The sequence below is a fragment of the Vipera berus genome (assembly GCF_964194415.1).
Source record: "Vipera berus genome assembly, chromosome: W".
Lineage (NCBI taxonomy): Eukaryota > Metazoa > Chordata > Lepidosauria > Squamata > Viperidae > Vipera > Vipera berus.
In genome coordinates this window covers 55,813,444-55,829,095 of record NC_138210.1, presented here as the reverse complement: position 1 = coordinate 55,829,095, position 15,652 = coordinate 55,813,444, and the positions used below count along the sequence as shown (strand labels likewise).

The 15,652-nt window shown below is 44.4% G+C and overlaps 1 protein-coding gene across 1 annotated transcript; it reads right to left on the bottom strand.

The window, feature by feature from the left end:
- Positions 1 to 3,645: 3,645 nt before the first annotated feature.
- On the bottom strand, positions 3,646 to 15,080 carry LOC308676303 (troponin I, cardiac muscle-like; the record flags this gene model as incomplete). The annotated part of the gene is made up of 8 exons (XM_081342116.1): positions 3,646 to 3,747; positions 5,430 to 5,606; positions 7,587 to 7,676; positions 8,726 to 8,857; positions 9,864 to 9,905; positions 11,955 to 12,140; positions 14,744 to 14,756; positions 15,070 to 15,080. The coding sequence occupies 8 exons, from the start codon at positions 15,078 to 15,080 to the stop codon at positions 3,646 to 3,648; spliced, it is 753 nt and encodes a 250-aa protein (XP_081198242.1).
- Positions 15,081 to 15,652: the final 572 nt, after the last annotated feature.

Genomic DNA, 15,652 nt, shown 5'->3' with positions numbered 1-15,652 from the left:
AATTGCCTTGGTAAGCAAGACCCTGGTTTACTGCTGAGTGAAAGAGGCTCCTACCCTTGGAATGCAAAGGTAAACAGCAAGCTTGGATTTATGTCAAGCAGGCAGCGACCTCTGGTGGACAAACTGAAATGTTTATACTGTCTGCAAATTTAAACTGCATGTAGAGCTGTGTAGACAGAGAAAGGTGTTGATTCACACTTATGACAAGCCATGAAAGCATCTTTATATGTAAAAAAACCCCACAAGTGATTTAGCTAACAATCCTAAAATATATGTTTTCAATCTCCAGAGGGGAGATTATTCAGCAAGCCTACAGTTAAGTTACCCGCAACTGAACGCCTAAAGCAAAGCAATCCTACCCAGTCCCACTAGCTCTAAACAAAGGAACAAGGAGCAAATTAACCTTCATTAATGGCACAGTTTACAGCCTACGGTTGACACTCTTAACATGGACAGGCAGTTCCCTAAGAGTTCCAGACCGGCTTACGACTTGTGGTCCTAAGAAGAAACAATTTGGCTGACCTTGTGTCCAAGTGAAGGCTAGGGGCAACAACAGGCAAATAATAGGCTTGCTTCCAAACAGCGACCTCTAGTGGTCAAAGGGTGAACTTCGTTGAAGTACCCACTTATGCAAGCAGCACCCTGGTGGCTGCTCAGCAAATATAAGGCTTGTCCCCAGGCATGTGTAGAGTGCCCCCTAGTGGCTAAAGGGTGAACTTCCCTGAAGTCTCTAACAAATGCAGAAGGCGTCCCCTGGTGGTCAAAGAGCAAAGTTCACCGAATTAGTTAAAAATACCTAAAATACCTAAAAATACCTAAAAATACAGAAGTTTTCTGTATCTATCCTAGCCATGGCGGAGTGTCCCATTGATTCAGAAGAGCTGGTTCGACCAGACTACCCTGATTTGTGCAAAGATCCTGCTGTAAAACCCAAGCGTACAATAAAACCAACCCAGAAACTCAGAGAAAATTATGAGGCAACTAGAGATGAATTTTCCAGTAATCTGTCAGAACTATGGAACAGAACTGCATACAGCATGTCAGTTTTGCTGAGCCTTAAGGATAATCCTGTTGAATTAAGAGGCTCTATAGGTCGTCTATCTGCAGCATATGAAAGTTACCAGCAGCTGTCTGCAAAATACACAGGTTTTTTGAATGACTCTAATGTACATGATTCCTCAGCAGAACTAACCAACATTGATGAACTAAACCAGCAAAGAGATCTCCTAGTGCAAGATGCAAAGAATAAGGTGGAAATCCGTATTGCTGACCTGCAGGAGACCAGATCTCATAGATCTACATCAACTAAAGTCACAGTACGCTCTGCTAGAGGGCTTCAATAATACATGACAAGTTGGTAGAGGCCTGTGCACAGCTAGAAGCAAAAAAAGTGCTTGTTTCCTTTGCCAGAAAGGAAGCTGAAATAGAAGCTCAGAGCAAAGCCTGCCAAGCAGAGGAGGAAGCTCAGAGCAAAGCCCTCCAAGCAGAGGAGGAAGCTCAGAGCAAAGTCCGCAAAGCAGAGGAGGAATACAGATCTATCTGGGTCAGCTAACCCCTCCTTCCCTATGACATATTTCCTCCTTCTCCTGACCATGTGTCCTACACCCCTCCCCTTTCTGGGATGGACTTCCTCCTTCTTTCTCCCTGGGGACTCTCCTCCTCCATAGCCGGAGACACATGTGCTCCTCCATAACCGGCAGATACGCGTGCAGACACTGGGAGTCGTAACTGTCTTTTGACTATTCTGGTTCAAGCTGCTGTATTGTGATTGATCCCTTTGTTAAGACCCCTGTGCTGGTCTATATAAGCAGATGTTATCACTGTTAACAGCTCTCTTCCAGATAGCAGAACTCATGAAATACCTTTATTTGCATGCAGAAGAGATTACAGCAGATGAGGTGTAGTCAGATAATTTATAGACGGTAATTCAAGGTCAAAAGACAGTTATGACTCCCAGTGTCTGCAGGCGTATCTGCTGGTTATGGAGGAGCACGTGTGTCTCCGGCTATGGAGGAAGAGAGTCCCCAGGGAGAAAGAAGGAGGAAGTCCATCCCAGAAAGGGGAGGGGTGTAGGACACATGGTCAGGAGAAGGAGGAAATATGTCATAGGGAAGGAGGGGTTAGCTGACCCAGATAGATAGCATATTATAATTTTCCCAAACAACCACGTGGTGGCCGCACAATGGGGCTCCCCTTGGAGACCACTCGGAAGTTATAACTGATCCAGAATGGAATGAGACAACTCACCATGGTCAAATTGCCATGGTCAAATTGCCATGGCCAACTTGCTATGGGACAACTCACTGCAAGAGAATTCAACAATTCAGTAATTATTTAAAATAGTTAAAATTAATTTAATTTTTGTCATACACATTAATTTTGTCCCTCCTTTGGCATCCTTCCTTTAATGATTCTATTGTTCTATTTCTTGGATATTAGTGTAACTCTTGTCCCATGGCAAGTTGTCCTGTAGTGAGTTGGCCGCAACAGGTTGGCCATGGCGAGTTGGCTGCAGAGAGTTAACCATGGCCAGTTGGCCATGGCAAGTTGGCTGCAGCAAGTTGGCCATGGCGAGTTGGCTGCAACAAGTTGGCCATGGCGAGTTGGCTGCAACAAGTTGGCCATGGCGAGTTGTCCACAGTAGTTGACTACAACAAGTTGGCCATGGCGAGTTGACCATAGCAAGTTGGCCATGGCGAGTTGGCCATAGTAGTTGGCTGCAACAAGTTGGCCATGGCGAGTTGGCCTTGGCGAGTTGGCTGTGGCGAGTTGGCTGCAGCAAATTGGCCATGGTGAATTGGCCACAGTAGTTGGCTGCAACACGTTGGCCATGGCGAGTTGGCTGTGGCGAGTTGTCGTAGACCTGTGCAGAATGTGGCAGCTCACACCGTACTGGCCATCCTTTATAGTTTACCCATGTTACACCACTGTTGAAGAGTTGCATGTGCTCCCATCTCCCAGATGCCAAAATAGTACGGTTGGAACCCAAATATTGTAGAAATGAATGGGAGTGGTTGATGGGTTGGGCAGCTGATTTTTCTTGGTTTGTGGTTGTATTATTTTTATTGCTTGTGAATTACGTACCACAAGATGGGTGCCCATATAACTCTTTTAAAACCTACAGACAAGCATCTGGGAAGAAAGAGGCCTTTTTCCAGATGCAATCTCTGAACGGCAATGCTGCTCTTGGATTCGACCAGCCACCGCTTAAATATGCAAGGAATCCATCAACTTATAACCACAATTCTGACCAAAATTTCCGCTGCTAAGCAAGGCAGCTATTAAGTGAGTGACACCTGATTTTACAACCTTTTTCCGCCATGGTTATTAAGGGAAACATATGGTCGCTAACTGAATCTGGCCTCTCCCATTGACTTTGCTTGTCGGGAGTTGGCTAGGAAGGTCACAAATGGCAGTCAGGATGCTTCAACTATCAGAAAAACCTGCCAGTTGCAAAGCGCTCAAGTTTTGATCACGCAACCACTATTGATGCTGCCACCATCGTAAGTGTGAGGACTGGTTGTCAATGACCTTGCTCAGTGCTGTTGTAATGTCGAACGATCGCTAAACAAATGGCGGTAAGTTGAAGACTATTTGTATTTCAGTGCACACATCCCCAAAGGAATTTCTCTCACCTGGTGTGCCTCAGGCTTGTCCTGCAACCGAGGTCTCAAATATCTTCTTGCGTCCTTCCATGCCACTCAGAGCATCGATATTCTTCCTCCAGTCACCTACTTCCCGATTCTCCTGGGGTGGGGAAGAGACCAAGGGTCGGGAAATCAGTGGAGTCCCAGGCTTTGTGGGAGAAGTAACGTGGGTCCTGTTAGCTCATTTATGTTTTTATTGATCTGAACTCAGAGCAACTTACTCAGAGCTTTCCTTCCTCACATTCTTCCCCACGCCAACCCCGTGTGATTGGTTGGGAGACAGTGGCTGGTCCCCAGGTTCCCAAAGGAGCTTCTACAGCTGAGAATGGACTACAATCTGGGTTTTGATGTTCTTAAACAGCCCATCACCATGACTGCTGTGCCCATAGAGGGCCTGGTTTCCCATTGCTTTGTGGACTCATCAAAGTAAGCCACAGGAAACTTTCACGAATGGAATTCCTTTCATAGCTAAGAGAGATTCTTATTGTTGACAATGTTCTCCTTCCCCCATTCTACACCCCAACCAAATTTGGAAAGATCACTTGTGCCCAGTGATGTAGTCGGATGGTTCCTGAATTTTGCACCGGTCACTTCCCTGGATGAGACCAGAGGGATCTCTGTGGTTATGAGATATCTTTCCACATTTTCTAAGCTGCGGTCTTGGTTGGATAAGTACTCAGACCGAGGAAAGGAGAGGTGCTACTACTACATGCATTCTTGAAATGCAAAGGTTTTTCAAAACTCAAAATCAGCCCAGCTAATTTCCCTTTCCCCAGGTAGACTTTACACATGTTCCTGTATAACCAGGGTTTCCCAACCTTGACAACTTTTAAGATGCATGGACTTCAACTCCCAGAATTCTCCAGCCAGCATGAGAATGAAGTCCACATGTCTTTAAATTACTATGGCTGAGAAACCCTGCTTTATACCCTTGCCAAGTAATGTACTGGGGAAAAAAAGTTTTGCAAGGGTATCCTCCAAGGAAGGAATTTTTTTATTTTTTTAAAGAAAAATCAAGATTGTGGTCATAATACACGTGAAAAGGGTTTTTTGCAATGTGGTGGCTGCCATCTTGATTTTTGTGACCCTTTACCTGTGAACTTTCCTGCAGTTTTGGAAGGAGTGTTGAACTTTTTATGAAAACCAGGAATTGGACAAAGGGCTCATTGCCCATCTAAATTGATTTTCCCAAGTGAACTTTAAGGTTGCTATTTATGGGTAACAAAAACAAACAGGGTGCTGCCCTGCTGGTAAAATGTAGCCCAAGGTGCCAAGAACTAAATTTAAGACTTTGACATACAACGTCACTGATGGGAAATTTGTGCCTGGAAATTATTCACCACCAATGAATGATCAGTCAGGCTGTAAGTAAATAAGCAGGCAAGTATGCAAAGCTTGGGCAGTTCAGTCACCTCAGAACGCCTCACAATGATCTTAGACCAGGAATGGGGAATTTCTGGAGGCCACAAGGGGCTGCAACACCCCATTCACGGTCTGCAGGGCCTCCAGAGAAGAGGGTCAAGGGACAAAATATATTCAAACTATCCAAAAAGACTTAATTGTGCTCTTTTGGGTGGTGGGTCAGGGTTTAAATGACTCTTTAGTCACTAAAATCTCCAAACCATGCAAACCCACCCCCCTCAAAGGCTAAGCAGAGTCTCTAGCTAACAAAGATTGCTCACTCTTTTCCTAAATCAAGGTGCTAAATGACTCTGCAGCTACCAACCGTCCACTTCCTCTTCCCTCCCCCTCACTCTTGCTTGATGATCCATCCAGGCTCACCTTCTCTGTGTCATCTTTCTTGACCTGTTTGAGGTTGGCCCGCAGATCCATGGAGACCTTGTGCTTGGAGCCAAGCAAGGCCTGCATCATGGCATCGGCTGAGAGACGCACCCGGCGAAGAGCAGGGCGCTTAAATTTGCCTCGCAGGTCAAAAATCTTCTGGTTCAAATCTTGGATCTGGAGCCAGAACAGACAGTCTGTTAACACATTGGAAATATTCACAGTTCTCCCCAGCTGGATGCTTTCCAGATGGGTAGACGACAATACCCTGAGTCATGGTGATTGGAAATTCCGGTCTCAACACGTCTGAAAGAGGTGGGGAGAGCCCAGTTATATGAAGAACCCTTCAGTTAGGAGTGAGATGTTGCACTGTCCTTCCAGATCTCCTCACACTTTCCCATAAGCTGTCTTAAATAAAGAACATTCTGAAACTGTAAATCAGCATTTCTCGACCTCAGCAATCCAGCTCCAAGAATCCTCCAGCCAGCCTGCTAGAGAAAGTTAAAGTCCACACATTTTAAAGTCCACGCATTTTAAAGTGGCCAAGTTTGTACAACACTGCCCTAGCAAGATCTTTGGTCTGCTGGGGTCCTCCTGACATCAAACTCTCCACTCATTAGCACTGACGGTCTTATCTAATAGGGTAATGAAATGTTTTCAAGCGAACAACCGAGTTCTGAGAACACCAAGAACTCTGAAGGTGTAGGTTTAATGATGTGTGAAAGAGTTAAAGCTTTTGTAGGTGCATTTGAAAATAGAATCCTATAGGTTGGCAATAACTGGAGGTAAAGGTAAAGGTAAAGGTTCCCCCGCACATGCATGCTAGTTGTTTCCAACTCTAGGGGCTGGTGCTCATCTCTGTTTCAAAGCTGAAGAGCCAGTGTTTTGTCCGAGGACGTCTCCGTGGTCATGTGGCTGGCATGACTAGACGCCAAAGGCGCACGGAACGCTGTTACCTTCCCACCGTAGTGGTCCCTATTTTTCTACTTGCATTTTTACATGTTTTCGAACTGCTAGGTTGGCAGAAGCTGGGACGAGTAACAGGCACTTACTCTGTTATGCGGCACTTGGGATTCGACCCGCCAAACTGCCGACCTTCTGATCGACAAGCTCAGCGTCCTAACCCACTGAGCCACCGTGCATGCAGGGTAAAAATTGTTCTTAATTCTAAATGATATGAATGGGTGGGTGCAAATGCAGTAACGGAATTACAGAATTACAGAAAAAGCAATTGGGGTAATCCAGTCCCTAAGAATGAATGAAAATGGTGACTGCATAGATCTTCTTCTCAGATCTTCTTAGAAGGCTCGTAGTAATATCAAGCACGGAGCCTGGAAAAAAAAATGGATGTGACAGGAGGGGAAAAAAAGGAAAGAAATGAAACTAGAAATAGAAGGGATGGCTCTGAAGAAATGTGGACTGAATGAAAAAAAAATGAATAGTCAGTATGAAAAAGTACACTGAGATGATTTGGTCACATACGGGAAATGAACGAGTATTAAACTGCAAAACAAAAGGAGAGTAACTAAAGCGAGGAGAAAGAGAAGACGGAGACACCCATGACTGAATCCAGGATGCAGCTGAGGAGATCCTCAAAAATGGAGAGGTGAAAATTCTGAGAAGTCAAAATGGAAAGCAGCAGGTGGACACGGCTGAAGAAACTAGGATGCTTTTCAAGGATAGAATGATATGGAGAGGTAGAGTGAATGTTACTGATGCAAAGTAGGTTTATCTGAGCTCCCTTTTATTCTCATCTCATGCCATTTGTTCCCACCCCCACCCCCACCCCCGGCTTATTATTTCTTACACCTTTTCTGCACTTTGCAAACCTAGAGCCATGGGTATATTGTGGTTGTTCTTAAAATCCCCCCTTCTTCCCAAGAACATTAAAGTGGCATATATTCCAGCTTTTCCTGATTCAGATTTACTCAAATCAGTGGCCCTAAGTGATTATTTTTAAGCTTGGCGAAAAAAGACCAGGCTGTGTTTTGCATTTCCCCATTACTGTCATTAAAATGCCAAATTCCATTGGCCCAATCCTTCATCTGAAATACACTTAGCGCTCTCTTTCTATCTTATATGAACGAGATCCGCAAGCGAGGCCCTGTAAAGACAATTGTGGCCCCCACCCCCCAAGGGCCATGTTCAGAAACTCACCTCGTTAATGCTCTTATTCACCCGGGCCTCCATGTCATAACGCTCCTCATCAACTTTGTCGATTTGTGCATGCAGCTGCTGACATAACTCCTGTAGCAAACAAGGTAGTATAATTTGAAAGCCAAATCAAAGATCAGATTCAAAACTAACGAAGAACAAGGTGTTCCTGAATGAGCGCAAAGTGCATTTGCAAGGCTACTGAGTGATGAGCCATACAACTATTTTTTTTAAGAAAGACATCAACCATTTACAGTAAATCAGAATGGTCTAACTGGAGAAAAAAAGAAGACAATAATTTCAAAACACTTTTGGAGAAATCCTGGTGATATAGCAGTACCAATAGCACTTAGACTTATATACCGCTTCTACAGGATCAGCCTATTGCTCCCAACAAGCTGGATCCTCATTTCACCGACCTTGGAAGGATGGAAGGTTGAGTCAACCTTGAGTCTGTGAGAATCAAACTGCCGAATTGCTGGCAGCTGGCAGTCAGCAGAAATAGCCTGCAGTACTGCATTCTAACCACTGCGCCACCAGGGCTCTTTAATTTAGATTCCATTAATACCCACAATTATTTTTTTTTTCTCCAAGCTAAGAATCTCTTAGAGTAGTCCGAATCGAACAGAAGAATCAGCTGCCCTTCCAGTTGTGTTTTCCTACAAATCCCACCTCTGGTTCATATACCTGGAGTGCAACAGATTGAAGAAAGCTAATCTTGTAAGCATAGGCTTACAAGAGAGTTTTAACTGGGTGGATTCTTCTAAAGCTATGTCATCTTTCTATGGAGTGTGGATCGTGCTGCCAATGATGGGCTGCCCAAGTCTTGCTTGAGAGCTGCTGGTGCAAAGCAAGTTGAGTAGCAAATGCATAGTGTGGTCCTCAAGGAGCATATCACCTTCCCTAACATTAAGCCGATGTCTAAGATAGTTTACCTTGAGAATCAAAGATACACTTTAGAGTTTTCCTTTCACCTGGCATCTGTCTTTATCTCTCTTCCAACTAGAGACTTTCCATGGGAAGCCCAAAACATCTGGAGAGCAACAGTTCAGAGAAGGCTGACTTCACTAGACCCAAGAAGCAGATCTTCTCCAATTTGGCCTGCTTTCTCCCTCCTTCATTGTCCCCACTTCTGTCCTGACCTGCAGTTCTGTGAAGCCGAATTGTGCCAGTTCTAATGGGATGCAGTGGTCGGAGAGAAATCGTTCTTTATCCTGGCAGCGTTCTTCTTCTTCCTTTTCCATTTCCTTCTTGGCCACTTGGAGCATCAGTGACTGGGTGAAAAGACAATAGTTTGGATCAATGAGCTGGGCTTATTATCTTGCTTGCAGATATAACTTCAACTTTCAACCTGATGAATATACCGGGCTTAAGCTAGCTTTTCCTTTCCGAGGGACTCTGCAGAAGTATGGATGGCCCCCGAGGATGGTGAAGGTTGCTCATACTAAGCCAAGAATGCTGGGTGTTGAATCACAGATCTGGAGGGTGTTCAGGTTGGGCAAGTCCATTTTGTCAAGAGTTCCTCCCTACCAACTATTTGCGTCAAGTATGTGTGTGGGTAGGTGTGGTTGTATGGGTATTCTATTCTCTTGGAATCTGATCTACTGTACCTCTTTTCTACCAGGGTCTATACCAGTGATGGCAAACCTTTTAGAGACCGAGTACCCAAGCTGCAACCCAAAACCCACTTATGTATCGTTGGGTGCCGGGCGTGCGTGGCCCATCGGGTGGGCGTGGCCCATCGGGTGGGCGTGGCCCATCGGGTGGGCGTGGCCCATCGGGTGGGCATGGCTGTGGTGGTAACAGCAGACTGGGTGGGACTAAAAAGTTCAATCAATCAATTCCAACTTTGCGAGATCTTTTTTTCCCCCGAGTTGAAACTGATTGATTGAACCTTTTTTTCTTTTGCACACAGCGGTGGAGGCCTAAAGTGAAAAGATTTTATAAAACCCAGCTGAAGACCTAGGACTAGGGCGATGGTGCGCGTGCCCACAGAGAGGGCTCTGTGTGCCACCTGTGGCATGCATGCCATAGGTTCGCCACCACGGGTCTATACACTACACGTAGTCCTCGACTTACAACCACAATTGATTCTTTTTTTTAGTGCCTTTGTAACTTCAAATGATCATTAAATGAATAGTTGTAAATCGAGGACTACGTGTACTACGTTTTGCCTTCCTATCTCCTAGAAACTTGCCAGATGTGCTCCCAGAGGTGTTTAGCCCCTTGTGTACTTTTCTAACTGTTCTAATACCCAGGAAATCATTTTTTCCACATCACCTTGAGTTGCAATTTCCGAGAAGCCGATATCTTGCATTTTATCTGTGGTAGAACAAAAAAAAAGAGAGAAAGAGATTTGAGAGGGATATTTCACACATGGGAAAGATGGTGCTCAGTTGGAATTCCTAAAGTTACAGTGATAATTGCTTATCCTGGACATAACATGGGGAGCAGTTTAATAGGAAAGGAGAGAAACAGAATCAGCTGATTTGGTTTAGGCCTGTTTTAACGCTCAAGTGACAAAGATCACTTGATCTTAACATCAAGTGACAAATTTTCATTTAGAGCAGAGTTTCGTGGAGAAAGGTTTTTCCGCGAACCGGAGAGTGTGTGATTTTGTGTGCTGCCTGCATCCCACGGATGGGGCTTTGCTTGTTTGTGTGGACCAGTTGGTGGCACGCTGTGGCCTAGTACCGGTCCATGGACCGGGGGTTGGGGACCCCTAACTTAGAGGAAAGGAGAGAAAATAAAATACAATCTGCTTTGTCCAGTGGGTTTAATTTCTTTCTAAATAAAATAATAGATGGGATTAGTCTAAATCCGAGGTAGGCAACCTTGGCTCTTTTATGACCCGTGGACTTCAACTCCCAGAATTCCTGAGCCAGCACAGCTGGCTCAGGAATTCTGGGAGCTGAAGTCCACGAGTCATAAAAAAGCCAAGGTTGCCTACCCCTGGTCTAAATCATGTGTGTCCAACTCTGGCAACCTTAAGGCCTGTGGACTTCAACTCCCACAATTCCCCAGCCATCCATGCTGGCTGGAGAATTCTGGGAGTTAGAATACAATAGAATAACAGAGTTGGAAGGGAGTTGGAGCATTCACCTCTTCAGGAGGCAAGTTGTTCCACTGGTTAATTGTTCTAACTGTCAGGAGGTTTCTCCTTAGTTCAAGATTGCTTCTCTCCTTGGTTAGTTTCCATCCGTTGCTTCTTGTCCTGCCTTCAGGTGCTTTGGAGAATAGCTTGACTCCCTCTTCTTTGTGGCAACCCCTGAGATATTGGAACACTGCTATCATGTCACCCCTCACCCTTCTCTTCGTTAAACTACACATACCCAATTCCAGCAACCATTCCCTCTATGTTTTAGCCTCCAGTCCCCCAATCATGTTTGTTGCTCTTCTCTGTACTCTTTCTAGAGTCTCAACATCTTTTTTACATCGTGGTGACCAAAACTGGATGCAGTATTCCAGGTGTGGCCTTACCAAGGCATTGTAAAGTGGTATTAGTACTTCACGAGATCTTGATTCTATCCCTCTGTTAATGTAGCCTAGCACTGTGCTGGCTTTTTTGGCAGTTGCAGCACACTGCTGGCTCATATTTAAGTGATTGTCCACTAGGACTCCGAGATCCCTCTCACAGTTGCTACTATTGAGAAAGGTACTACTTATACTATACCTGTACATTTGGTTTTTCTTGCCTAAATGTAGAACCTTACTTTTTTCACAGTTGAATTTCATTTTGTTAGATAGTGCCCAGTGTTCGAGTCTCTCCAGATCCTCCTGTATCTTAAGCCTATCTTCTGGAGTGTTGGCTATTCCTACCAGCTTGGTGTCATCTGCAAATTTGATGAGTTCCCCATCTATCCCCTCATCCAGATGATTGATGAAGAAGACTTAAAGTTGCCAAGGGTGGACCCCTTCTGGTCTAAATTAAATTATGCCTAGAGACCATTTGGGAAAGGTCACTTCTCCTCTATGTTTTTGAAAGGTTTGAATAGGTTTTAAGGAGTAGAAACATCTTGAAACAAGAAGGAAATTTGAGAGGCTAAGCATGAGGACAAATGCCCAATTTTCTGACTCTTGCAGCAGAACTGCAATTTGAGCTTACGTTGGGAGAGAGAGGTGCCAATTAATCCTGACTTCACCTTGGTGTATTGTTTTCATGTATGATGATAAAATTTGCATTTCTCTCCAAAAACACAGAGACACACCCATACAGAGACCCAAACATGAGGGGCTGTATTGTTTCCATTGCTGCATTTCTTCCCCCCTCTCCCTTCAAACGATGGGTTTCCCCTTTGATCTCCTGAGGCAACCAATCCTTAATCTTGCCCTGGGTATTTCTGCATTTCTCTTAAAGAGACTGGCACTCACCTTGTCGTGCGGCTCAATGGCGTAGGCCCGGTAATTGGCAGATGACTTTCGGCGTAGGGGGGGCACTGTGGCATGGGGAGGAGGGGGTGCATGTTTGGGAGCCACTGGCACCTTTTTTGTTTCCACAATGGTCTCCTGTTCTTCCTCCTCTATGTATTCCTCCTCTTCCTCTTCCTCTTCCTCATACTGCAGATTTAAATAATGTATTATTTCCAAAATGCTCCCTGCAACCACATTTTAGGACATATAAAGGCCAGCTGCACTTGCTGCTCTTAGACACACACACACACACACACACACACACACACACACCTCCCAAATTTCAGATTTTGAGAGAGGATATTTATGGAAGTGAGGGAAATGGCACAAACCTGCTCCTGTTCCTTTAACTACTCTGTATCTTAATTGCTGACTTTCACTGGCCTACAGCTGGTCCTCAACTTACGACCACAATTGGGAACAGCTTGCTAAACAAGGTGGTTGTTAAATGACTCACGCCTGATTTTTTAATAGCCTTTTTTGAGGGAACTACTGCAGTTGTTAAATGAATTATGCAGTCGTTAAGCAAATCCAGCATGACTTTGCTTGTTGGAAGCCAGCTGGGAAGGTTGCAAACGGCCATCACATGACCCCTGGGACATTGAAACTGTCATAAATACATGCCATGTACTTTAATTTTGATCAGGTGACCATGGGGATGCCGCAACTGTTGCAAGTGTGAGGTGCAAGTTGTACCTCACTTTTTCCAGTGCCGTTGTAACTTTGAATGAACCAAACAAATGGTGTGAACTAAAAATTGGAAAGACAGAATGCTACGGTAATAACAAGAATTGCACTACCGTAACTTTTATTTTCTCAACCTCAGTACGGACTGTGCTTTTTGCCACTAGATGGCGCATGAGTAAGCCGAGTTTGAGTTTTGGATTCTTTATGGAAGATGACAATACTAGAATATTTTTCTTGGGTTTTGCCAGATTCCTGATTCCTCAGAATGGCTTGCTGTGATCTCATCAGGATGGGCATATCGATGGGCAAAAGAGCGCTTTTGGATGCAGTGTGAATTTCTCTTGGTGTCATGTCTCCATAGGCCTACAATGATGCATATTAGAACTACCTTGTCCCATCAATGCTTTCTGTATCACTTGCTCTAGAGCAGTGTTTCTAAAGCTAGGCCATTTTAAGCTACGTGGACTTCAACTCCCAGAATTCCCCAGCCAGGAAGAAAAAAGGCTGAGTGGGAAATTCTGGGAGCTGAAGGCCGTGCAGCCTAAAGCGGTCAAGGTTGAGAAACATTGCTCTTCAGCAGTGCTTCTCAATCTCACCAATCTTTAGACCTGTGGACCTCAACACCCAGAATTCCCAGCCTGCATGGTCTCTTGCTACCGCTGATAGCAGCTATGCTAGCTAGGAGAGATGGTAATTGACGATCAACATATCTGGGGTCGTCCATGGACAAGCCAAAAAATCCAGATGGTGTCCCTTTTTACATATGTTGTCAGTAAAGAGTGGGGACTAGATTGGATGGACTCAACCGCCATTATAACTTTTTAAAGCTGTCTGTGGACATCCCTGACTAGATATCCAATAGGAAAGGCAGGAAAAAATAAAATAAAATCAAAAGTACTTAAACAGAGATAACGTCTTTTAAGAAATGAAATGATTAAATATGCTAACAGCAAAGACTGTAGAGATTGCCACGTACGAGGATGGCTTATTTAATTTATTTTTTTCCATAAAGGAACTATTTATAGACTTTAATCTGAAGGGATGCTGGTGACATTTTGTAAAGCTTATCTTAAACTATTTTCTAAGGAGCTGATATCTGGCAAGACCTGGCAAAGCAGCTTTTGCCAAGTTTATCCTAAGTGATAAGTACTTTGTGGCAAGATTCAAAACCCTGATGTAGGGCACATTTATTTATATATTTATTATTACTTTTTTACCCTTTATTACTTTATGGGTAATACAACAGAAATAACCCTTCCTCCTCCTTTTTACCACAAGAACAGTCCTACCAGGTGAGTTGGGCTGAGAGAAAGTGACTGGCCCAAAGTCATCTCAGGACTAGAACTCACAGACTCCTGGTGATTCGCCCAAAGTCACCGAGCTGGCTGTCATGCTTAAGGTGGGACTAGAAGCAACAGTCTCCTGGTGATTGGCCCAAAGACACCCAACCGTCTTTCTCTTCTTAAAAACCTCCAGTGTTGCACCCACCGCTTCTGGAGGCAAGCCACTTCACTGATTAATTGTTCTAAACGTCAGGACATTTCTCCTTACTTCTAGGTTGCTTCTCTCCTTGATTAATTTCCACCCATTCCTTCTTAACCACTAGACCAGGGGTAGGCAACCTTGGCTCTTTTATCACTCGTGGACTTCAACTCCCAGAATTCCTGAGCCAGCATGGCTCAGTATGGAAACCTCTCCATTTCTCCTCAGCATAGCTGGCTCAGGAATTCTGGGAATTGAAGTCCACGAGTCATAAAAGAGCCGAGGTTGCCCACCCCTGCACTAGACCAAACTGGCTTCCCGCAGTTACTTTTCAGAAAGCAGACTGTATAATTGTGAATAGAATAGTATTTACTTGCCTGCAATGACACAACAACCCCAGTGCTAGAGTAACATTTCCCTGGATAATTTACTTTCTGTTCAACTCATGTGAAGCGAACATCTTGACAATCTCTCCCAATTTATTAAAGCTCTTTGAAAGAAGAGAGAAAGATGCCTGTATAAAATAAAGGACAGTGTTTCTTTCCCATGAGTTCTGGCAAAGTTGCTTCATTTGTACTTACGGCCATCTCTTCCCTGCGGAAAAAAACAGGAAGATACAAATCAGGCTGAATAATTCCTTGTTTTCCCCGGGTGCTCCCCCATCCCCCAGGACCCAAAGCTGCTTCCTAGCTTTTCCCCCCTGCTGTTGGCATTTTAGTAGGATTATTTTTTTAATCTAAGGAGTCTTGTCTGCCAGCTCAAAGGACAGGAGTCCCATCCTGGAGATCCTGAACCCCCCTGTCTTGCTCAGTGAACTCTGCCAGGATGCACCCCGTACCCCTTCCCTCTGGTACGAAATGTGCAGTAACTCCCACTAACGTGCCTTTTAAAAGACAAAACTACTCACTCTTCTGCCATCTTGAGAAAGCAACCTTCAGGTCCACTGGAATGAGAAGAGAACAAGAGAACAAGAGAAATACATCATTCATAACCTTTTCTCTATTTCTAACCATCCCTAGCTCTCTATCATTTCTATCATCTTGAATATATAAGCATACATGTCTACACTGTAATGTATAATAATATGCATTTACAATAACTATCCAATCGGAAGTCAATATGGTGTAGTGGTTGAGGCGCCAGGCTACAAACTGGGCATCCAGGAGTTCTTGCTCTGCCTTAGGCACAAAGCCAGTTGGGTGATCTTGAGCCAATTACTTTTTAACAACCCTAAGAAAGAAGCAATGGCAAACGACGGGCAGTCCTTGACTTACGATCACAATTGAGCCCCAAATTTCTATTGCTGAGTGAGATATTTGTTAAGTGACTTTTGCCCCCTTTTACGACCTTTCTTGCCTCAGTTGTTAAGTGAATCATTGCAGTTGATAAGTTAGTAACGTGACTGTTAAGTGACTCTGGCTTCCCCGTAGACTTTGCTTGGCAGAAGGTCGCAAAAGGGGATCACGTGACTTTGGGACACATGACTTTGG